The sequence below is a fragment of the Haliotis asinina genome, chromosome 4 (assembly GCF_037392515.1).
Source record: "Haliotis asinina isolate JCU_RB_2024 chromosome 4, JCU_Hal_asi_v2, whole genome shotgun sequence".
NCBI lineage: Eukaryota > Metazoa > Mollusca > Gastropoda > Lepetellida > Haliotidae > Haliotis > Haliotis asinina.
This window is the reverse complement of record NC_090283.1, coordinates 74,765,272-74,791,802: the sequence shown is the minus strand read 5'-3', so window position 1 is coordinate 74,791,802 and position 26,531 is coordinate 74,765,272. Positions and strand designations below refer to the sequence as shown.

At 39.1% G+C, this 26,531-nt stretch overlaps 1 protein-coding gene across 1 annotated transcript; it reads left to right on the top strand.

Annotated features, from left to right (window-relative positions):
• The first annotated feature begins 931 nt into the window (after positions 1–931).
• LOC137281887 (histone deacetylase complex subunit SAP130-like) lies at positions 932–24,183 on the top strand. Its single transcript, XM_067813577.1, has 19 exons — positions 932–1,081; positions 6,320–6,469; positions 7,078–7,156; positions 7,869–8,099; positions 10,034–10,286; positions 10,508–10,734; positions 10,880–10,990; positions 11,771–12,008; positions 14,809–15,020; positions 16,323–16,532; positions 17,284–17,482; positions 17,832–17,942; positions 18,722–18,843; positions 19,324–19,411; positions 20,334–20,443; positions 21,074–21,208; positions 21,946–22,049; positions 22,256–22,378; positions 23,180–24,183. Exons 2-19 carry the CDS (start codon positions 6,323–6,325, stop codon positions 23,327–23,329), a joined length of 2,850 nt encoding a protein of 949 aa, XP_067669678.1. The 5' UTR covers positions 932–1,081; positions 6,320–6,322; the 3' UTR covers positions 23,330–24,183.
• The last annotated feature ends 2,348 nt before the right edge of the window (positions 24,184–26,531 follow it).

The window sequence follows — 26,531 nt, the reverse complement described above, 5'->3', positions numbered from 1 at the left end:
AAGTGTTTTTTTTTAGTTTAGTAACAAATACATCCAGTTAAAAATTGAAACATTGGCCCCCAGTTATGATTTTAAGTCTGCAAGGAGGTCCAGTGAGATGTGAAATTCAAACCCTGATGAAACCTAGACTTTTCTTTTCGTTTAGACTTTTAGCATTGCAGGGACGGCTCGGCAGTAGGGAAAATGATGTGGTCTTGGGACCTCAGACAGCCTAGGCTCACCCTTGTCAGGTGTAATAACTTAGAAAATAACAATAAGATAACAACTTACTTGTTGAGGAATAACTTAAATCATCATTCTTTATGGCGGAGAGAGAATAGTAACAAACAAAGTCATTCATTAAATAACGTTTTCAAGAAATATTATGTTATATAGACTCTAAGTATTTACACTGTCAGGCAGCATCTAAGACCCAATTTTCAAGGAACGTAACTCTAACTTTTAACATAAATGTCACACATGCGCAGTATGCAATTTGTAGCGGACGACGCTTCGGTCCAAATTCATACGCGAAGTCTTGTGTATTTCGCTGGTCGCAACCTTATCAGGTTGTTTCGATTTCATCTTCATATGTGGCGTTACAATATAGAGTCTACAAACCACGACACTTGAGCTTAGGACATAAAATGTTGCTAAAACGTGATATTTACGTTGCAATAATTTCAACGCAAAATTCCATTCATCTAATCGGAAGTAACCTATTTCACAGTATTTAAATATGAACACGCGAAGTCATAAAGTGCTATAGGATACGCGAATAAAATAGCTCTATGGGCGAAAACACCAAGAATGCAAAATAGCCGTCACATCCACTAGTCATAAATAAAGTTTTGCAATGTAACACAAGGAGAGTCGGTGTAAAACATCATATTTGTTTAATACGGAAGAAGAACGACGGAAGCGCGCACCTGTCATGTGACTTTCTTCGCCCAATCACCGATACGTTTACAACTTGTATACGCTCAGCTGCCATGCTTGGTTTACGAGCGAAATATCAAACTGACAAGAACATATACGTCCATTTGGTCGTTATCGTGTCCTCATTTTTATTCCTGTTAAGTGTTTATGGTCAAGAAGGAAGGTAAGAACCACGACTTGCCGGATGACAACATTTTGTGTTTGTTACAAGCTTGGGTTGATGAAATTATTTGCCCAACCGTCAGACGTACTACTGTGTTGTCGTTTCGTGTAGAATGTTGTTGTGGCCGTTTTTTTCAGATGTATCCTTTGGGGAGTCATTTGAACAGCGGTATACATACACGTAACTAACCCATACAAACGCGATCATCTGCCTACATATATCAGCTATATGTGGTTTAGCCATCCCCGTGGGTAAGATTTTGGCACTTTGCCAAACTAGAACCCGAGAGGGGTTAGGAACATCGTACAGCACGGTGTGGTATATTTCCTGTCGTTTTGTAAATATCGTTTCTTTATACTTTCGTTTTAGTCGCTGATCTGTTTGCTAGGTTCAGTATCAAATGTAAAATTTTTTATGTCCATGATCCCCGCCGTCCCCCATCTGTCAGACTGAAATTGAAAAGCGGTTTGTATACATCGTGCATAGAAAAAAAAAATATAAAAAAACGGCCATAAAGTCGTATGTGTGTTAATTATCGGTAAAGCCCATTAGTTGAAAATGGAAAAGGGTCAACTTCATTACACACTACCAGAAAATAATAATTGTACTTGCCCTAATCTGAAAGCAAACAAATGTGAGGAACCAAGTGTTTGTGTTTATTGGGCCTTGTTATGATGTTTACATAGATTATGTTGCTGATTTCTGCTGCCTTTTCATCAGAATCATGATTTTCAAACCTGTAGAGAAAGTTGTAGTTAACCGGTTTGTTAATGAAATTCTGTTGTATTTTTCTTTTGACAATTTACCATGTTCACAGTATCCACTTTTGTTTTAAGGTTTGTTGTTACAAGGTAGTCACAGTTTGAGTAAACTTAGTCCGGGTACCTTTCGTTACACTCCACTGCTGAGTTTAACAGAACTTTGTATTAGGTCATGTCAGGTAACTTTTGAGCGACCTATGACTGTCCAGTCAAACGCGAGAAGGCCGAATGGATTTAACCAATCAGACAACGGCTACTGTTTAGGGTTTTGCTAGTCACTGACACTGATCCCTTTGGTCTGCAGTATTTAATGATTAAGACTTTTTGATGACGTGGTTACCATTAGCTAACTTTTCTGTAAGCTGACATCCTTGAATATTGACAAAAACGCTATTCTCAGCGACTGTTTACTCACTGTTGACAGTATTGTAGCATGCTTCATGTCCATTACCAAGGAGCGATCGTATGGAAAATAGCATTCGGAATTGTTCGGATGCAAACCTTTCCGTGGTAAAAGTTCAGAAGGTATGTACGAATGTCCACTTTCGCGATGTGGTAAGCTGTGTTCTGATTGGTCAATCTCAAAAGTTACCTGGCGCGACCTCCTACTAGGTTTTGCTAGACTCCTAATGGAGTGTAACGAATAACACTGGGGCTAAGTTAACTTAGACTGAAGGTAGCAACAACTGTAGGAAAATAATCAATGGGGTTGCAAGGTTGCAACAACTTGGTTTGATTTATCGAAAATAGAATCTGACAGCATGGTTTCAGTTTTCAATATCCATTACCATTATTTCGATTTGATATAAACAAACCTGTTTAAAATATTTCCAAACTGTCAGAACATAATTTTGACTCCAGTTCATATCTGTTTCAAGCACTGAATTATGACGAATTGTGACTGGTTGACTCTGGGCTAATTAACCAATGATAACTGTTGTTAGTAGACATCGCCAAGTTGACAATGGATTTTTTGCTATTGAAGAGATGAAATTGTTGCAGCAAAGGATTGTTACCTTCCTTAAATCTGATTTTGCAATCTGTTCATTAAATACTCTTTCAGATATTCTCTGCTGTTGCCATTTGTGCCATCTATTTAGGATATACCTTTATAAGCAGCACATACATTTTGTTACTATTACTAAGAACATACGTTATGTGAAAATATGTTTTAGATTTGAAGCTATCTTGTATCTCTTAATGACAACAGTTTGAGATAAAATGATTCAGTTGAAAAGTATTCCCATCTTCCTAGTACACAGTCAAAGATAGACAAAAATGTACGTAACAGTCACCATGATGTTTACTAAGGGATGTCGATTTCAGGATATGATTTTGATTGGACTTAACAGGTTTGTTAATCCAGTGCTTTGTAATTGTACTTTGTAGCTCCATAATTCCAGAATGGTTTTGTAAGGATGGAAACTTGGGAAGATGAATGTACTCACCAGGAGTGATAAGCACCTTTCTTTTCATTCATTCCTTGCAAATTGTGACACTCGCCAGTACGGGTAGCTAGTGTAACCATTTCCAGTACAGAGTTATCAAAACGTCAACGTGGCAGGTGGGGTAGACAAATAGTTATAGTGTTTGCTCACGATGATGATGATTCAGGTTTGATTCCCCACATGGGTACATGCATGAAGCCCATTTCGGAGTAACAAACTGATATTGCTGGATTATTGCTAGAAGCAGAGTGAAAATAAACTCACTCTTGAAATCATCTGTATTGAAAGAAGCAGTCATAAAATGATATAGTGATAAGTGGTGTGTAAACAGGTACTATGTGCAAGTACTGATTATGCACAATGATAAACATTGAAGCAAACATACATTATAGTATGCACAAACATAACTGCATGTTTCTGTGTTGCCCCAAAAGTGTCAAAAGATGAAGAACTGGAAACAGTGAGTCGTATTCTCACAATTGAGGATCTGACATTGGTCCTTGTTGTATTCTGTACTTTCAGTCATACATTTTATTATAGATATGTCCGCTAAAACGTACAAATTTTACAGACAGTCACTTTTTGTGCAGAACTTAATGAGTATTTTTCGTTTTTCTGCTACAGATTAAATGAAGAACGCAGTTGATGTGTAATCTGTAATGGTCAGATATGTTTACACAAACCCAGTCATCATTTAAGTTGTCATTGCATTACTTAGATCACATCCAATACATGTAACACTTTGAGATAATTGTGTTCCAGTGTTCATATTAAAACTAAAACCTGCATAAATATAAAACCAAGCAAAAACATATTTTGTGTGTATGATTTGAACACAGATTCTGATCTAATTGATTTTAAGAAGTATCTTAAAACAACAACTTATGGAAAAAACCCAATGAATTTGGAAATGATTTGAGATTGTAATGAACAGTTCATGTGCCAAAAAATTGGACTGCCTATTAATAATTTTAAATAAATCTTTATTTGAAATTGACCTTTTTTGCATTTAACCAGAGACTGAGAAGAACTTTGACAATGGACCATTTTCAGGATTATTATCCATTTTCTGAATTTAGAATGCCCTTGTATCAATAGTAAACTTCAAAATTTTAAGGGTTCTTTTGTTATTTCTAATGTGTGAAATGACCCATGGCCCCTGCCTTTCCCAACCCTCGTTTTACAATGAAGTAACATTATTTTAGGAAAGGTGGTTGTCGTTATTCCAGTAAGCTGCAAGAGTCATAGGAAAAGTTTGAGAGGAATATGTCTGCCACGAGTAAATGTGTGCATAAGTAGGACATGCACCAAAGCTGTTTCTTGGAATCAGGCAGAATTATCACTCAATATCAGAACTTGCTGTCAAAATTTACAAATTTGCCAACAGAATTTAGATGTTTTTGTTGCTCTTTCCTTGTCAGGCTCTAATGTCTTGCTGTCATCAGTTACCTAACTGCATGCATTGACTTTAAACCTACTGGGTTGTTGGCACATTGCATGGCTGCCCAGTGCTGGACTCCGATAAGTTCATACTCATAAAGCCCTAATTGTTCGAAGGATCCTGATAATTGCTTTGAACCATTGAATTATGAATATTGACTCTTAAGTTATTTTGTTATGGTAAAAATAATTGTGTTGGGTATTCAGTGTGTTTTTACTCCTGTGGATCCAATCTGTTGGTTATTTTTTAATCAATCTGTGTATTGCTAAATACTTCATAAGGTGATTTCAATATTGTATACATTTGTTCTGCCCCAAGTGTGTGGCCATGGTAACATATTGCATAAACTGAAATGTACAAAAGTGTAATTTATTAAATGCAGTACAGAGAGCCTGATCTTATTCATTGTCAGTGCAGTAGTTAGTGATACCTGCATTCTGAGGTACCAATGGAGAAATAAGTGTACACTTTAATTGTTTGAAAAAGATACATTTGAGAATTGAGTATTGTTTAACAATAGTATATTTGGGTGTAGGATATTTAAAGTTAATTAGCTAATGTTGATGTATTTTGATCATGTTTTGCAAATAGACAGTTTATCTGTTGTCTAACAGAGAACTGAAATAGTACCTGTAAAACCATTATGTCATTACTCTGGATCCACATTGTCTGAAAACCTTAACAGCTTAAGAATGTTGGTACTCTACCATGCTTATTATGTGCAGCAACACCATGGCACTGATACGCTGTCCAGCCAGCCAAAATACATTTTGTGACTAAAACATGTAATATGAGATCAACCTGATTTGAAAACATGTTTCTGCTAATTGAAATGTGCCGACACAATCACACGCTCATTATATACATTCAACATGTTCAGTATCTATGTATCAGTATAATATGTTGTATAAACTTGAAGTGTGCCCCCTTGTTTTTAGAATAAATAGCAATCATGATAATCATTCTGAATTTATCATTACCAGAAGAAATGAGCATTTACATATTATACCATCATTCAATTTGGAAAAAAAAGGTATATTTCCCAAACAATACACATGCCGTAAAGGTACTGAGAACATTTTTAACTGTGCAGCCACACTAATATATGGGGTATTTTGAACCCTGATATTCAATTTGTGACATTTCAAACCTCATGCTCATTATAGTGAAAATGTCCTACAAAATCACTGGTATGCAATAGTGGTGTTGTGAAGAATTGAAATAATTTAAGATTGGTTGCAGTGACCAAACAACAGTTTTAATGATGGAACAAGAAGTTGTTATGGTGTGTTTCATTCTCAGAAAACTCATTTAACTTACCGAAAAGTCATGATTATTTCTCAGAGACTCTTGGAAGTTTATGTTCATGATATGTGATACCATCACTTTGAAAGCAACAAATTACATCGTTTTATACAGAATGTGAAATTTGCCAGTGCAGTTTGTGTAGTTTCTAAACTAAGAAAACATCAGGGAGCCACATGTTTTTTCTTTAGGTAAAATCATCAATCATCAGTTGTGAAATTTCAACCAATTTCCAGCACTAGTATGCTCTATACATGAACTGTATGTGAACTTCCCATTGCAGGTGATGAGTAGTGCTAATTTTCCAGGCGGTGGGGGTGAAAGACGTGGGGAGGACAAACCCGAAACCCTCCCTACAGCAGCCACGCCCACTTTAAGTGGCACACCTGCCCACATTCATGCTCAGCCGCATCAAGTGGACATCAAGTTACAGGTAATATAAAACCATAATTTTTCGCTTGCCCTGACTCACAATAGTATTTGCTTCTTTCTTCATCAGCATTCTGCAAGAATAGTGAAAACATCTCACCTGAACACACTAAAAAATTACATTTTATGATCATTTGATAATTATTTCAAGATCTATTTAAACCAGTTACAGCAAATATCACAGCAAACTGCAGATGAATGTTGAATGAGCATTGTAAAGCTATAGAAGCATAATATTGTGAAATTAGAAGAAGGAAGTTCATGTGTTAAAGTTAGTGTTAAATGAATCATTGATTTGTTCTCTAGGAAGAATTATTTACTGCAATTGTCTATAATGTATGAACAATTTACTGCCCAATTTATAATATTTTGAACTTAATATTCAGTTGTTTGTATTTTAGAAAATATGATTATTTTTTCTCTTATTCTTGAAAAAATATGAGAGGCAGCTCTATAAAACGAGAAATGTGATTGGGCTGGCTTAATGCCATAATAATCATGGTAATAGTAGTCAGTCTAATTTACAAATGTGTTATTTATATTGATCTATTTTTATCATAACACATACCTTGACTGATCATTTTTAGATTGATTTTTTTTGTTTTTTTGCAGACAATTAGACCGAAGATAAACCAGTCTGGGAGTTTAAGTCATCCACACCCCCAGTCATTAACAGCAATGTTGCCAACAGGTAATACAACCCAGTTGTGTGTAAAGATCAGGGGACAGGGTGGAAATCAAGGTTAGATATGGACTACAGCAACCTGTTCTTGTCATGAGACAACTAACATTGCAGATTTTGGTATTGAACAATAAACAGACAAACAGACAGAAGATGGATGTCTTCATATCCCACATGTTTGGTTCAGATGACTTCATTGTTTTCAGATCATGGTCAATCACTTGTCTATCTGGTCCAGTTTTGTTAATGTACAGTCAGGCCATATCAATCTGGACACTTTTGTTTTTCATCAAAAACGCTCGGATAGTGAACGTCAAGACAGTAGAGTTACTTCCCTTTGACATACGGAGACAATAACATAAGAACATATGGATGTATCAAATGAATGTATTATCTATTAATTGATTAAAATCATAAACTGATGACATGTTCAGTTCAGAATTAACTAATTAAAGTCCAGTTCTGGAGAGTGAAAGAAACACCAGATTAATGAATCGACGGTTAATGAGTTCAAATAGTAAATAAGATCAGTTACAGCTAGCTACTGCTCTGATATCACAGGAATCAGTTTATGAGGGTCCAGACTAGTGCAGCGTGACCATATGTGACTTGAATGTTGATGATGATGAAATTTATGGAAAAGCAAACAAGCAAGACATTCTAGGAACTGTATCAACTTTAAATCTTGGGTTTATGAACCTGGAATTTGTATTTTTTTCAGGGTTAGTGAGCAATCCGAGTGACGGGGTGCATGGTCATATCGCCACCACCGCATCGACTGGACTGTCGGCAGCTCCTCATGGCCAGTTGTCTGCTGCTGTATCCAATCTCGTTCATCTCAGTGCTTCAGTAGCAGGTGGTGCTACTCAGTCGCTAGGCAACGCCCTCCCCTTGAATGTCATCACGAGAAATGTGACTCCACGACCACAGTTTGCTTCACACTTACCCAGAGGTAACTTTCTTTACTCTAACTGTGAGACTAAGTATGTAGGAGTTGTTTATGTGAACAACTGACACCTGTCCTGTAATCCTTCCTTTACTCTCCAGTAATTTTCTTGGGGTCAGTTGGACCCCTTCACTTAAAAAGTAGGGGTCCAAAAGCAAACTGGAAGGGTCCATGAATCAGCTAGGGCAACTTGCATGTCGTCAACTGCTCAGTGAGATGTGTATTTCATTGAGTCTGGATCACAACCTAATGTTTTTTGAAATGATCGTCCATGAAGCATGTATAATTCTGTCAATGCAGCACATTTTGATGAGGCAGTCTGCTCCTTTGCCAGCCAGTATATATTCAGCATTGCAGATTGAACTGCACATTCCTTGTCATTCAGCACTTCAGAGACAACTGTACACATGTTCTGTCTGAGAGATGTAACTTGATTAGCAGAATTGTGGTCATCAGCCATTATGTGCCTGACCAGAGTGGAATGCCTATAATTATGGCAGCCAACAGTAAATGCATTGGTCTTGCTTTCAGAAATACAGACATGACAAGTCATGCCAAGTGATCTCTCAAATCTTAACCAGTTGTACTTTGTAAGCCAGCCACTTTTAAATCCCTTTTCAACTTTTTGTTTCTTTTGCAAAGGTTCGTTTTCTGTGTCATTTTTTTCAACGGTTTTCTCAGCTGGTAATGATTTTGAGTGGTAGTATTGCCAAACCAACTGACAAGACTTGCCCAAATTTGATGGCTTGTCATCGCGGGACTTCCTTATAAGGATGTGCCGTATTTCATGGAACGATAATAATATATAATAAATATAATAATAATAAGTCGTCTTTTATAGTGATTGCTCACAGTGCTTTTGATAAGACAGCTAGTCTAGAAAACAGGGTAAACAACAAACTTTCGTGGATGGTTATATATTCACTCACTCTGATGAATTCTAAGAAAAAGAGACACAAGTCTGTTGTAGAATATCAAAATATTTAGAGTCCATAAAAGAAAAACAATGCCTATATTCAAGTTTTTGCATTGATTCTGCATTATATTTGTTCGCACCGTTACCCCGTTCTGACGAATACCCTTGGCTTGCCTGGCTGTTTGGACAAGTCAATTTTCATTTCTGGTAATCAAATAATAGTATCTTACTTGTCCATGGACTACTAGATAACTGCAAATAAACTTGGATTTCATTTCTTATCTGCTCATAATGTAGCTATTACATTTTACAATAATAATTATTTAGAGCTATCGTTCTTTGAAATTTATCACTCTTGGATATATAGTCCAGTAAACATTAATATCAAACACTGTGTCACAAAGTCAGGGCAAGTGGAAAATTACTCAGGACAAGTTACTTTCTTGAAGTCACTTGCCCTGTGGCAGGTGGCCTTTAAAAATGATTTTGAACCCCAGTTGTGTCATTAGCCTTAGCCTGTTTTGTGCAGTAATTAGAGTAATTAGTTAGCAATATATAGAAGCCCCATGATTGAACTCTGTACCTGAATTTGGTGACTACTGTTTCTTGATAGGACATTTAAGTAAATGATGTACTGCTTCAAAAATATAATTAGCATAAAGTGGATGTACATATTCCAAGGGTATGGACAGAGGTAGTGTATGTGAGAGTTCATCAGACACTGATATTTCTGAAATGTTGTTGCCATTGTCATAAGCAGCACTGGTTGCCTGCCTCATTCCATGGTTTAGTGGATAGTGCAGAGGCCAGGAGACAGGGAGGATTGTTCCACCCGTGGCTGCATTGTACCAAAAGGTGTTGATGGATGTTGTTCACTCTGGTGCTCGGTATTAAGGGGTGAAAGGACTTGTCATATATATATAATTGTGTGTGTCTGTGTGTTTGTTTGTTTGTTTTTTTATTCTTGAATGTGAATTTTAACCCCTTTTATTAAACCTAACCTCAGTCCCACTCTTCATTACAGGAGCAATTGCTGCAGCAGCATTGTCAAAGACATCTGGCAACATTGCTACCGCGGCCCCAGCGGTGGTACGACCCCCAGTACAGATTCCAGTGTCATCAAGTGCTATCCACGGTGCAGGTGTTATCCCCACCATACAGCCCTCCCTGGGGCGATCACCCATACTCTCAGCCATCAAGCAGGCCACGCCCCCTTCAACACGGTCCCCTTCACCTGCTGTCAGTATCACAACCTCGCAGCAACCTGAAACTCATAGGTGAGTGTAACCATAGAAACCAGTGCCTAGAGTTTTTTAAGGTCTCTCAGTGCTGAATTAGTTGTTAATGCATACATTAACATTAACTTGTGACAATCCCAGTGCTTAGAGAGGTTAAAAATTCTAGGCTCTTGGGACTTAGAAAGTGGATTTCATAGTAACATCCATCATGGCACTCAGTCCAAAATGCTGTCTACTCACAGACTCCTTTCCTTCTGTAGGTCAAGCTTTGCCATTCATGGCCAGCCGCCAGCCACAAACACGCAAAACATCCAGATCACCCTGACGACAACGAGGTCGACGACGGCCATTGAGATTCCGAAGCCTGTCAATACCCACAGTCAGCAGAAGCCTCTGAATGTCCCCAACCCGATGTCCATACAAGCTCCATCCAAAGTTATTGTCTCACAGACTGTGAATCCACTGCTGCCTCATCTCGCTAAACCAGGTACAAACTCATTTTCTCCTTGAGCATTGGATGTCATATTATCAATCTCAACTCCCTTGGGAGTTGCTCCCTCTGTTGCTACAGTTAAACGTATTGAGTTTATTGTGGCTTTCTCATCTCATTCTATGCTTTGCTGTTGTTTCAGTGAGTCTGTCAATGACAGGACACATATCGTCAGTCAGTGCCACACCCCTGACACCTGGCTCCATCACAACTACCACAACCGTAGCATCAACACCATCAACAATACCTATTGGTGGGTCAGCTTGACATCATGTTTTCTCATGTATACTATATTATTATAGATAAGCCAAACTTTGAGGACCAAAAGAAAGCAGTCTGTTAGAAGGGGTTTAGCTTACAGGTGACACTTTCTTCAAACGTTTTTTGACATTTTGAGTAAAATTGATAAACTAGATTGCAAACATCAGTCTATGTATGCAAAAAAAGCATGCTTTGTTATTAGATAATGCAACACCAGGATTAACTTTCCTAATTCAATATGGATTTCTTGATGCTGATGACAAATTCCAATGTGAAAATGAGCAAGACTTGTCTACAGAATGTCTACAGAATATACCATTTTGATACTAATTCTAATGGTCAAGTTAAGACCTAAGCTGTACTATGAGATTGGCTTATCTAAGGTAATATGGGGGACATTGTTCAGATTTATATTGAATTGGTTGATGTGTATGAAAATCCTTCTGTAAACCCATCTTATTCCCGTCATTGAAGAAATGAAGGGTGACATACAACTATGACCATTGTTGTTGTCACAATGTCCTTTATACTGTATAATATGATTGTCCATTGTCATCGGACAGTGCATTTGCTGGTATTTCTAAAACTGTGAGCAGACCATGGTTTGCTTTGTCAGTTAACAATGGAGACCTGATATAGCAGTAAGAAATGGTGTGTATGCAATTCAAGTGCATTGTTTTATTTGTTAACACAGGGACAATTTGTTGGTTTGTTCAGGTCAAAGTTGAAAAAATAAATTGTTTAAGAGCCTCCATACTTGTCCCATTTACAGCCAAAGTCACCCCCCAACGTCAGCAACAAACCATACCCCAGCCCAACAGTGTGTCCCAGGCAACACCAGCCCAGGACCTAAGTCGAACAGAGGCCCCAACATCATCAACCACACACCCCCATGGGCAACCAGCTGGGGGGCTCTTCATTCCACAGGCTCACCGCATCCCAGCAACCACTGCACCAATCACAACGGCAGTAGCAGCAGCACCTTCTTCAACACCGCAGCAACAGGAAAAGTAAGTCTCTTTTTAGACTTGGTAGGAGAATCTCTCTATACAGGACTGTTCAGACTTTTTCTTTGTTGGTTTACTCAGATATTATTACCCAATTGGTGAACATTGAAGATCCAGTTCTTCTGCATCCATTGCTTGTCATGAGATCTAGGTAATGAGATTTGGTCATGTTAGCTGACAAGGGTTGATGGATGTCATTTATAATGTTTTTGGATTTCATTCATTGGAATGTCAAGACTTAATTATTTTCTCAGACAGCAATCACATAACTGTAAGTCCTCCTTGGGGTTCATGTAAGCATTTTTATGTCCATTAGAAATTCCTGCGACAGTTGTTACAATTGTCTTGTGAGACCACCCTTACATGGCCACTCCCCCCACTCGCATCTGGTTCGAAGCATTGTTGCACAAGCCAGATGATGAGCGCAGCAATGGGCGTCTGTAGGGTATGGCTATCCATTCCCAGATACTCTTTGGCAGCTCAGCGGGCGTTGCTCTCTCTGCCTTACCGGTTAGGTTCTACCTTATTTCTGGGGGCCCTGACAGTAGTCACGGAGGAAGTGGATTGCTCCTCTTCAAGCACGTAAGAACAAGGGCAAGGGGAAAGGAAGGGCAAGGCTGCCCTTTTCCGAGGAAGGGGAAGTCGACCACGACTTCCAAGTAAGTCTTCTTGACGAGTACTTAGTGATCCTGGTGCAGGCAGTAGTTACGCTGTCGTCTGGGATTCATTGCCTTTTACCCTACTTACTTGTGGGCGTCAGTCTCCTGTTATTCTTTCGGGAATGTGAGAGAGTTACATCAAATCCTGGTGTCCTGTCCACTCTCAGGGATGGCCTCGTGCCACACTGGAAGCAAGAGCCTCCCCATATTTACTAGGATTTCTAGCACTCCAGTGCTGAAGTCTCCGGAAAAGGTTGAATTCCTCCGTGCCGCAATCCAGTCGATACTAAACAAGGCATCCCACAACCCGAGTCAGGGATCCATACAATCAGTGATGGATATCCTCACCAAGTTAGGTTGGATTATCAGCCAACGCAGGATCCTGTTTTCTTGAGGGATTTTGAGACACTTCTAGGATTAGTTTCTTTGTCTCAAGAATGCATTACCAAAGTCCAGTCCCCCACAGGCTCAGCTTGACTTCAGTTGCTAGGCAGCATGGTGGCAATGGGTGGACATGGTCTGGCATGCGTGTGCGTGGATGAGATCCATGCAGCAAGCATTAGGACAGTGGTCCAGTCTAAGTAAACTTAGACTCAGTGCTTTTTATTAATCTCCACTACAGAGTCTAACAAAATCTAGTAGGAGGTCGCATCAGGTTGCATCAAATACTGGCCAACTTGCCTTTTTGGTGGCGGTCACATCTGGCAGACGTGTCTGTGACTTGCACGCTATGTCATTGGACTCGGAAATTACTGCGTTCCATAAGGATCAGGTAAGGATATGTTTAACTGATTCTTACCGCCCTAAGATCAGTCTTGTGTTGCATATCACAGCACCTATCAGTCTGCCTGCTTTTAAGGATCAGGTAAGGATATGTTTAACTGATTCTTACCGCCCTAAGATCAGTCTTGTGTTGCATATCACAGCACCTATCAGTCTGCCTGCTTTTAAGCCTCCTGCATCATCTGGTAACACATGCCGTAAGGCTCATGTGTTAGACATTAGAAAAACTGTCAAAGCATATATTAAGAGCAAAGTGTCTTTCTGTAAGGAGAAACAGCTATTCTGTTGTTACGGCTCTTTGGGGCTAACCGAGCATCTTCATCCGTCATTACCAACTTGACAAACATTTACCTGAACATGCTTGTTTTGGTCAGTCAGTTTTCCACAGTGGACATAGTAGCTTTGCTCAAGTTGATTGAGCTTTCCAGATGACTACATCTGTTGGCTCTTGGTGTCGGGTATCTATCAATTGCCCCCTTTTATCAGTAATGGTATTTGGTGGTGGCTTTTACTAATGTGATATGGTTAGGCTTTGTTTTGGCGAGTTCCCTGTATTTCCACACCTCCAAACCTTGGGGTGGGTGGATAGTGCATATAAGCTATGACAGCTGGGTCCTCAACTTTGTCAAGGTCATGCCTTGATTGACATCAGTTGTCAGATGACAAGGTAGGTGTCTTTTTCTATTTCCATTTCGCACTTCAACTCGAGAGACTGTGTTGGGAGACTGAATGCCACTCCCTGATTATTTGTTTTAGGGAGTCTGTCTAATGCGTATGTACCCCAAGGAGGACTTCTGATGAAAAAGAATTTATACAGACCTGTAGAGGTTATGAATCCTTTGAAAAAAATCCCTATTGGTTCCCACCCTCCTCCCCTCATTCTGTCTGATACGTTCAGCAAGAAAAGTGAGGTGCGAGGTCGTCAGCCAGAGCTATCTGCTCTTGGCTGTAGGGGGCCCTGTGGGCCCTGTATGGGTGGTTGTAGCAATTTTACATGGATTACATGGATACCGAACTTTCTGCTCTAGTGCTGTAGAATAGAACAATCTTCCTGAGCATCTCCGCCTGTGTACTGGAGTTCAGGAGCCAACTCAAGACATACCTCTACAACTTAGCTTTTCATCAGTGACCCCCAATAATCTCTCTACTTCACTAGTATATAGTGACCCCGGAGTATATATAAATAGCCCATTATTTTTGTTATAATTTGTACCTCAAGGAGGACTTTCTTGAAAAAAATTCATAATCTCTGCAGGTTTGTATAAATACTGCCAAAGTGAATTAGCAAATAAACAAATCTATCAGAAAAGAATGAAGCTTTATCAAGTTCCATTCTCACCACTGACATTGATCTGTTTCAGTCGGACTGTTGGCAATATCCCCCAGCTGCCCCACCTGTTCTCCCAGACTGAGCTGTGGCAGAGTCTACAGTACCAGCAGCTAGTGTACCAGCAGGTGGCAGCACAGGCAGCACAGAACCCCCTCGCTACCCCTATTACCACTCCAGGCACAGCGCCAGTCAGACCCAGCCCTGGGACCCTCATCTTCCCCCGACCACAGGTGGAACAGTCAGGTAGATATCCTTATGTCATGCTTTTGGTTTTGAGACTTTTTGCTGTTTAACTTTAGAAGCTTTACTTGATTAGAATAGAGTGATAAATTTGTGTTGCTAAACATGTAGTAGGGGGGATATAGTTTTAGGCTCTGTCTTAATACCTTAAGGACTGTTGACTAGAGTCTTTTCATATCTTGTACCGAGGTTCTTCACAGTATAAGAAGTCCCAGTTTCTTGACCTTCACCCTCATTTCAAGGTCACTCGGGGACTCTAGCATTTTACCCTTGTCACTGCAATATCTCAAGAACCATTCACTGGATTTTCTACATATTTGACACCAAGCTTCATCTGGGGAAGGTACAGAGCCCAGTTGGTTTTGGTGATCTTCGCTTAATTTTCAAGATCACAGGGACACTTTGAATATTTCTGCATGTTACCCATCATGTTAAACAAGTCAGTGCAATATCTCAAGAACCATTCACTAGATCTTCTACATATCTGACACCAAGCTTCAGCTAGGGAAGGCCAGTTGTTTTTATTGACCTTCACTTAATTTTCAAGGTCGCAGGAACACTTAGACCATTTCAGCATCTTACTCTGCATGTTAAGCTTATCTCAAAAACAGTTCACTAGATTTTCTTCATAGACTTTCAAGACTTCTTTTTAATACTATTTTGTCATATTTCATGCAACATGAAATTCATGTCAATGTCAAAATGAAATTCTGCCATGACTTCAGTAAATACTGGATTGTGATTGGTTAATCAAATTCATTCAGAGGTATATAATCACGTTATATACCTCTGATTTTCCAACACTTGTGTTTGATTAAAATATGAATATCATGGTTATTAGAATGGAGATAAATGTAATGTGTTGGAAAATCAGAGGTATATAACAAAATTATAATTGCTCTAAATTTTGTATTTAAAACCTGATGCTACGCGTAAATGGTGACATTTAACTTCATCTTAAACTACAACCTTCACTTTCATTACTTTTTAAGTTTGATTTGATAGATTGCAGCAAGGGATCATGTCGCCATAGTGACAAGGCCTGTTTAATTTCCTTTTATGTGGATTTGATTGAGCTGTATCGTGGGGGTGAAATTATCTGAAGGCAGATATCTTGATAGACATCTGTCACAGTCAGTGTCATGTTTTGATGATGCTAGCATCATTATCACTCATCATTTGCACGATGTTAGCAAAAAAATGTTCTGCTGTTTTCTCCCAAAATGTAGGTATGGGAGATGGGAGGTCCTACACCAAGGTTTTGGTATTAGAACAGCCACATAAGACATAATATTTGTGTTTCAGTTCCGAGCCAAAACCCAAACCTGGCTGCAACACTGCAGGCTCATGGGATGACGATGGGTCAGACCCAGACACTGAGGTTCAACTCCATGATGGTGCAAGTGGACCCACGCCATCCCATGTCCACCATGCACCCCCAGTTTGCCACAACGGCTGCTGCTGCCGCCGCAATCACCAGTGGGACATCTCTACCTCAGCAGGACAGTAAACCAAGTAAGATATTTGCTCCTAGTGGCTTTAATGGTTATACTTGCCATATATCAATTGAAAACTATATTAATCCAAATATGTTTCTGTGCTTGAATGTACTGAACAACATGTTGAAGAGAGGTGTAGTGTAGCACATCATTTGATTAATAAAGTCCAAAACCTGTTCATGAATCCTATGCATTTTGTCCAGTGGAGTTACACTTAAAGATGTACAAACTGAAACAGTTAAGATAATTATGGCCGTTAACTAGGATGCCTTTCTGATATTGCTGGAAAATGGACTAGAAGTCCTGTTTGCAATGACCTTATGTTTTCTGAGTATTTCCCTGTCATTGATTTTAGGTGTCTCCACCTTGATATTGCTGGAATATTGATGAAAACATTCACTTTATTAATTAGAGCGTTGGGGTAGCCCAATTGTTTGAGTTCATCATGAGGACCAGGATTTCATTCCCAACTTGGTACAATATGTGAAGCCCATTTCTGTGTCCCTTACTATGATATTGCTGGAATATTGCTAACGGTGTAAATCCTTACCTGTGCTTTGTGTTTCACTTTTATTCGGAGAACTTTTTTGTGCTAAGCAAATGTGTTTATTTTGTTATGGAAATTATTTGGTATCTGTTTTGTCCTGATGTACATATTGTGACATAAACCATAAAATATGTGCTGCAGACATTCAGGCAATGACCACTTCTGTCTATCCCTGTCAAGCGTACATCCACTTTGTGTAGCCATCTGTTTGTGTGTGCAGCAATCTCGGCGACGCTGTGTCGGACCCCTCCCCCAGCCTCCTTGCACGATACCAGCCACAACATGAGTCTGTCTACTGCCGCCACGGTCGCAAGCAGCATCTACACCAGCTCTCCAAACATGCAGACACAGTCGTCCTCCATCAACAACCCCAGTGCCTCGCCGCGCCCTAGCATTCTCAGAAAACGAACCAGCGAGGGGTAAGGCATCTGATTCGTTTTGAGAAATTACTGTTTCTCAGGGACTGTGAAGGTCAGGTGTTCAGAATTTGTCTTCATCAAGACATTATTGTAAGAAATAATTTATGGAACTTTCTGACTGACAATGTACATAGTACAGTCATATTGCTGGAATATTGCTAAGTGCAACAACAAACAGAACCAGGCTCTTTCTTTTTTAGCAAACAGTTTCTTTTATTTTAGTAAGTAAAGGTAAAACCATATAAGTATTAATGTTCTCTTCCTAAGATTTTTTAGGTTAACTTAAACAAAAGCTTCAAAAATAAGAAAAACTGTTTCTATATTTGCCATTGGTTGGTCTGTACTCTAGTGCTGGTGTTGTTGTGAAGCGACCAATAGGCCTGATGCCTGACAATCACAGTCCTCGGCCAGAGCCCTCCCAGCCTCAGTCCAATACAAGCTCACCAAAAACTCCAGCGGGGTAAGTTCCATGTGCAATGAAACTTTGAAAGCAAATCTGACTGATTTTTACCTAACTATACTAAAAAGTGTTGCTACCTTATCTGGCACCTCAGCATTCGGGGGATAAAACTAAGTACTTATAAAAGAGCAAATCTGGTAAATGTGGCCAGACTTTGTCCACGTGCGAACCCCTTCTGCCTCTGTTACAGGTCATTGGCTCCCTACCTCTGCAAGCTGTCTGCGTTCTGTCGTTTATTTTGTTGACAGTTACATAGACAGGTTCTTTCGTACAAATGCATAAAATCTGGGATTTACAATGTGATTAGGTTATCTGACAAAACATCCACTTGGAAAGTTTGAGATTGATTGGATCAATGGACAAAGAGATATTTGCAAAAAAATGGGTCCACATGCATTTTATGCCAAACCATAGTTGTGGTGTCAGTGATGCACAGTGAACTTAGACAAAGTGCTGTGAATATGTGTCCCAGTCCATCCAACAGTGAATGGATACCTTGTAAGGATGAGACGGACACATGAACTCTGTGATGTCATACTGGGTTATTTCACTCCGTGATCTATAGCCCTTTGCGTTGTGTTTGGAATTACACTTTCTCACTGAAGCACGTATTCCATTATTTTTGTCAGATTGAGTCCCTCCAGAATTAGAACCCACTCAACAGCACAGAAAGTCAGCAATCTAACACTCTGAGTCACTGCAGCTTCTTGTTTTTGTATTTTCAGATCATTGGAGTATTTAGTTTTTTATTCTTGACAAAGTTCCATATTATTTTGTAGTGACAATAACAGTCAGTCCTCAACAGACACTGCCTTGTCATCCAACGACGCAACAACCCCCACACAAAACTCACATCTAGATGTCAAGATCAAACAGGAACCACCTGATACTATGGAGAATGGTAAATGTTTCACCTATTTACTGGGTTAATGTGTATGTTTGTTGAGACCATAGAGCTTGATCTGGTAGCTTAATTATCATTGCTGATCGTTTGGATGAACCAGAAAGCTGAAAAGAAGGTGAGCATCAGTGGGTTACCTCCCTTGATATGTTCATGTGCTCTAGGAAATGATTAGTAAGCTGAATGATTTGTAGTTTGATGTTCTTCATGAGATATTCAGTGTTTTATTTCTGGAAAAGAGCATTTTTTAAGTTAAAATACTGAATGAATAATTTCATTAATTAAAAATGAGCATTAATTGCTGAGCTATTGTTGGCTGTAGACAGAATTCATGCAAAGACTGACTGGCAGATCAAAGTTGATAAACATTATTTAATTACATGATCATATGTACTTAGTGCCAGCTATTGATATAAGTTTAATATTTCGAAGAGCTGCGTAAAACTATCCTGACTAGTTACCTCACTCTATGTTTCACAGGCCCATCATCACTGAACAGCTTAGCGTCCTCCCCAGTCAGCAACTCACTGGAGGCGTCGCCCAGGAAGAAACCAAGGAAGCAATTACTGTAAGCACAACAAGGCTTCCATGGTTCCTGTACCTGTCACTTGAAAATATATATTGTTCATGTTAGTTTGATGGTCATTCCTTTCAAGCATCTTGACTATAGTTTGTGCTTGTCTCTTGGTGGTGATAGATAGGCAGAACCTTATTCCTAGTAAACCTTATGCTATTGAGATTCTAGGGCCAAATAGATCCCAACACAATGTGTCACTGGTATGTTCTGTGTCTACTGGTTGAAGCGTTCGCTCATTATGCCAAAGACCCATTTTCAATTTCCCACATCAGTACAATGTGTGAAGCCCATTTCTATTTCCCTGCCATGATATTGCTGGAATATAGCTAAAAGCAGTGTAAAACGATACTCTCACTTTCTCACTCTTTCTGCTGGAAGAAAATTGGCATTGGTCTATTGTTAATGTCAAGTCTGTCAGATGGTAATCAGTTTTGTAGCAACCACTTCTTATTACGATACAGTGGGTTACCAAACTGTGCCCTCTTAGATCTTGGCTCATATCTTTGTCGTTAACAGATAAATATGAAACGCCATATATCTACATATAACAATTAATCTGTATATGGGGTCATCAGCGTTACTGGTGTCCAGTAACCCATGCTTGTCATATGAAGTGACTAATGGGATCAAATGTTCAGGTTTGCAGACTTGGTTGACACATTATCAGTTCCTAGTTGTAGAGATCAGTGCTGATTGTCTGTCTCTGGATTGTCTGTTTCTGACTCGATTATTTACAGATCGCTTGCATATAACTGGAATATTGGTGAGTGTGGCATAAAACTAAACTCACGGACTCATCAACTCCATCATACCTGAGTACTCTGTCCATAAACCAGCGTCCGAGTACTGAGGCTTTCCCTATATGCCCTCTGACTGGGCCAAGACAAAACTTGTTATTATGCTCTCTGTGCAGGAACGCAACAGAAGAGCTAAAGGACAACACATCAACGGACGAGGAAGTTGAGAAGGTCAGCAGCCATAAAGAGAACAAGCCTAAGGAAATCAAGAAAGAACAGAGAGATGGTAAGCTTTGTACAATTCTGATTAATCATCTGTAAACATGATTAATGAATCACAAGTTACTGTGTGAAATAATGTCCAGCTTCAAATACTCTGCTGTTTAATCAGTCATAATTGCTCTAGTACAAAACAGGGAGCCCAAAACAGCTTTAGCACTAAGACTACCTTCAGTCTGTGTTGAGGTAAGGGAATGATGGTCACCTTAGAGCTAAGATCACCTTGTACTACAACCAGGTACTTACAGATTCAGAGACCCATGAAGGTTCGGGGTAGAATAGTCCTTCATCAATCCATGCTTGCCATAAAAGATGCCTATGCTTGTCATAAGAGGCGACTAATGGGATTGGGAGGTCAGACTCGCTGACTTGGTTGACACATGTCATTGGTTCCCAGTTGCACAGATCGATGCTCATGCTGTTAATCACTGTATTGTCTGGTCCAGACTTGATTATTTATAAACTATATAGCTGGAATATTGCCGAGTGTGGCGTAAAACTAAACTCACTCACTCACATATTCAAAACAGAAGACTGTTGTTTCCAGTTTATATGCACTCTGCTGAGATTCAGACAGGATGTTCCAATGTGAACATATTGTGTTCACTCAGTATCAGCCATTCTTTTGACCTTACAGAATACATAGATGATGAAGGAGTACGGTGGACATCAGAGAAGAAAAGACCAAACATTAATCTTCTTAATTTCTACAATATAACATGGAAGCCGAAGAATAATCACTTTCAGAGGTTTACAGATGTCAAGCCTAAAGGTAAGAATACCTTTCACCCTCTGTCAAATTGTGTTCTTCATTGAAAACTAGAGGTCCACAAATTTTGTGCATAGTTGTGTCAGCAGTTCCACAGTGTGTTGTATACAACTCCAAAACTTTGCCCAGCTTAGATTAGCTTGGATTTGTTGATGCTCGTTTTAGATATAAAAGACAAAATGTTATGGATGTCAACTTCTTCTTTATTGTTTACACAACGTTTCTGGACTGTTCCTTGCCCCTTGTCATCTACCAGATGAAAGGGCAAGGAATAGCCCAGAAACATTGTGGAAACCATAAAGAAGAAGTTGACATCCATAACATTTTGTCTTATATTAGAATACCAACTTCGAAATGTCTCCCGAGAACCTTGTTTTAGCTGCCCATATTATGGACATCAGTTCATGTTATTGGTATGGTAACCCTGTGGTGAAAGCGTTCACTCATCACAGTGAAGACTCGGGTTCGAGTCCCAGCTTTGGGTACAATGTGTGAAACCCGTATCTAGTGTCACTCGACATGATGTTGCTGGAATATTGCTAAAAGCAGCCTGAAACTAGCCTCGCTCACTTATGTTCACAGTACCAGTTCTTTTTCACCATCACATCTTGTTATGTGACTCTCTACATACAACTTGACAGACAAGGAATTTACAATAAAAGATCTTTTCATCATGACTGATAACTGAGTATTACCTTTCATAATCCAGCATCATCCACAATCATACGTTTGTGTTTCAGAGGAAAGGCGGCCGACAGTAAATGAGCTGTCTAACCAGAGAGGCATTCACCAGAGATCAAGTGGCTGGAAACTGTATCACATGGCATCACAGCTTGAAAACTTGGTGAGTTCTTGTCTTTTGTACTTGGCATCACTGCCAGAAATCTTTGTGTAAACTTACAGCTTTCAAACTTTGCAGATTATCAAAAGTCATTGTTAAATGTACTAAAGTACTAGGATTTCCTAATCCTGCTATTTTTTGGTGGTGTTACAATTTATATTGACTCTATGATACAGCTGTTTAGTCCATGTGTTGTGGTGTTTGTGTAGAATGACCTTGAGAAGGATATGTGTGCCCGGATCAGCCAGCTCCAGGCAGCTCTGGCGCCACGGGCGCCAACCAAACAGGCAATGGTGGAGGACTATGATGGCATCATTCATGAACTCTCACAGGTAATGAATCCTATTCCTCTTTAAAAACTGACAGGGACCCTAAATCATCCAAGCTCCTTAAACTAAGCCTGTAATGCCCCTTAAGGGATTCTGTTTGGAATAGATACCCAGCATCCTGTACTTGTGATAGGAGTCAACTGTTTGGACTGGGTGGCCAGATTTGATTGATTGTGTGTCATTATACCCTGTCATCATGACTGCTCAATTCTTCAAAGTTGGCTGTGTGGGGCCAGACTTGGCTGTTCACTGTGATAACTTGCTTCCAAAATGCTATCATGAAGATTTGATGGACAATTACTCCTTATGTCCTTTAAGTTATTCACATTTTCTTTCTTTCCCCCCAAAAAAAACTGCCTGTGAAGGTCCGGGTTAGAATGTGTGTCAGTAACCCATGTTTGTCATAAGGGGCGACCGACAGAATTGGGTGGTCAGGCTCACTTACTTGGTTGACACATGTCAATGGTTTCCAAACACACAGATTGATACTCACAATGTTGATCCTTGGATTGACTGGTCCATACTCGATTATTTACAGACTGCCACCAGGTGGAATAACACTAAATTCACTCACTCACTCACTCAACCTAGAAAACCGTGTGGATTAATAGTGGGACAGTAGTTTAATGTTTTGTGCAGAATTATGTCACTTTGTCAAGGGGATTAACTTTACTATTTATTTGTGCTCGAGATTGAAAGTGATGAATGTCATGACACTCCTTTTATTATTGTTTGTTTTTTTAAATTTATTTTGTTCTAATATCCATTATGTCCTAACTGTGGAACATTTGTCTTGCTATTCAGGCCAACATTCAAAGATGTCAGTTGATTGGAGATCAGCTGGAAGAGGCAAGGTCGTCCATGCTGAAGATTCTCGAACACAAACCTCGCATACAAGAAATCATCAACAAGCACATGAGCAAACGACCAATCAAAAAGAAGGAGAGAACGTAACACACATGATACACACAATGAGTGTGATACGAGACAATACCCAGCGAGTATTAACCCTATGACCACATGACTATCATTGCAGGTCAAAGCTGTGAGGGTTAATTACATAAAGCAGCACAATGTGTGTGATACAAGACAGTGTGTTAACCCTTCAACTCTGGACTACAATACTGCAGGGCAAAGAATGAGAGAGGGTTAACCAACTGATGGCGAGTGGCAATATATCATTCATTATCATCTGTCAACAATTCTTCCATCACCCTGTGTAATGTCAAGTCAAAATGACTGTTACCAGTGCTTCTAAAGCCAAGGTGTGTTCGTCTCTTTTGTCCTGAAGAACAGGAATCATTCAGGATTATTTTAAGTCTGTTTTTCAGAGTAACTCCGAAATGTGTTTAGTGAAATCAGGACCAGCTCCTGTGATTGAAAGACAAGGTAACCAACGTAGTATTTGACTACTACTCATTTGAAATTCCCTGGACAATACTGCCTGGTCAGCTGTCATCCAGTTCCATGAGAGCTTCGTAACCAAGGGATACTAGTGCTATATTGTGGTTACATGTCTAAAACCATAAAGAACATTTGGTTCCTTGGAAGCCGAAACATATTTTTCCAAGCTTGGATCGTGGAATCGCCTACTCGGCATTTTAGTAGCGATTAAAATATAACTTTATTTTGTTTTTGCTGACCATTTAAGCTTTTTTAACTGATATTCATGTGTGGTTCTGTAAAGATACTTCACAGCTCTGGTAGGGAGTGTATAGGTTCTAAACGGACACAAGATGACTGACTGAAGAAATAGTTTGTATTTGGTTACAGTGTCTCCTTGTCCAGTAAATAAAACATAACAATTAGTTGTTATCTCCTGCTGCTTTGGTGTTAATTGTATTTTTATTTATGTGAGTATTTGGGTAAGTATGACAGGGTCCTGTCCTCATCTGTCATCCAAGTTGATAAAAGTGGCCTGTTAACGAACTCTCTTTATCATTGCACATGAAAGACTTCTGGTTAGTCATAAACGGAACACCATTTTTTAAATTTTTTTTAAACTTGTGTTTAATTAATACCAAGCGCTCAAAAGTTGCTAAGACACTGTCTGCTTCTCTCTCGCCCGCAAACGAAATCGCAGACAGGTTACATAACTGTGTCGCCAGAGCCCTACAGTGACGTCATAGTAGGAACGATTTTCAGTTAAATGTATAGAAAATGTGTTGGAAGCTCATCATTTTGCTGATTTCTCGACGTCACCAAAGACATGACGAATTGTTGTGTTACTGTCAATTGTTCTTTGGGGTCGGTATATGTTGTCACTATGCACAGACTTCCACCGGACCCCGTAGTTTGTGCTTAAATCGGTTGTTAGTGTGTGCGAAGTGAGCGCTGTGGAAGCCTGTGGCATATACTAAATCAGATAGTTCGCCCCCAACCACGCTTCTGAACAGGGACAGGACAGAAAATGGAGTTCAAGTTTCATCAAGTTTATAAAATCAAGACTCCTTACTACACATTAGTGACGAAAAGGATTTTGCATGGATATATTCTTTCTTCCTTGGAAATGAGGTTGTGGTCAAAGTGACGTTATTATCGTTAGTAATATCATATTGACCCCTTATATTGACTGCTACCAAGAGTGAAAATGTTTGTTATAAGCAATGTCATGTAAAATCCTAATGTCCATCAATAGAATACATATTTTATTACCAGTGAAATGTAATTTTGATTTTGTAAGTTGGTGAAAACAAACTTAAATAGCATTCATCCTCAGACAGGGTTCCGCCAGTTTTGAAAATCGTGAAGTCATGGGCTAAAGTCCGTTAGAATTATTGAGATTATGGTTTGTTCTCATCAAGTTAGAAAATCAAAACTACTTTTTACTGGCAGTTAAATATGCATTTGAATCATGGCCAAAAGAATTTTGCATGACACAACATTTAACATGTGAACTTCCTCCAAGGAAGCAAGGTGGGGGTCGAAGTGACATTTATTTGGCAAGCAATATTAATATTGACCACCACCTCACTTCCAAGAGTGAAATTGTTATGTTATAAGCAATGTCATGCAAAATCCTATTGTCCATCAATAAAATACATGTTTTACTACCAGTATAAAGTAATTTTGCTTTTGTAAGTCAGTGAAAACAAACTTAAATAGCATTCATCCTCAGACAGGGCGCCGCCAGCCATTTTTGAAAATCATGAAGTCAAATCCATTTGAATTAATGAGATTATGGTTTGTTCTCATCAAGTTAGAAAATCAAAACTACATAAATATGTATTTGTATCATTACCAAAAGGAGTTTGCATGACACAACCTGTAACATAACCTAAGCGAGTTTAGGGTCGAAGTGAAAATACTGCACAATAAATTTCTTCACTTGCTAAATTTACTTGGTTTGTAACGCTCACTCGCCAGTATGAAGACACTTGTCAATATACGTCTTTATACTTGGTCTCATAATCCTAATTACTTTACTTGCTTGTATGCATTTTGAAACTTAATAAAAAGAAGCAATCTGTGAATGTATAACAGGAATGTAATACATGTATGTAGACATTTCATAGTTTGCCTATATGAATCATAATTCACACGCACGCCCTAGTTTATGTCGTCTGCATTCATGACGAAAACAATGATTCTGTTGAAAGCTACAACAACTTAATAAAAACAAAATGCAAATATTAAAATTAAAGTTATAGGTGCAATGTCAGGCTATTACCTTGTTTGAGAGATGTATCTATCAGTGTCCACAAAAACAAGTGATATATAATTCATCTGCAGATTTCCCAAGTGATACGAAAACGTGATGTACCGTTTCAGGTTTTTTACATAGCTGTATAGTTTCATTGGTTACCCAAGATAGCACACCTGGCAACCATTTGCATAATGTGCGTCATTCACGACAGAGTGTCTATATTTAATATAGATTAGTAAATGTACATACATAAACACTACCTTTTGACAAGTCCCCCATTTATATCCCCATAAAAACTAATTAATCAATCAGCATGTTATCGGTTAATCCTTTGATCGATCCAGACACAAGAAATGCCAAATAGGGGCCTTATTCGGGTGATCTAATAGGCGTTACCACTACTTATACCTGTTATAAATTCATTAACTGAGCATCAAGTAAATGATGACAAATAATGTGTAGGTTTATACCACCTAACATGGATTACAACCTAGCGACACCAAGTGATAA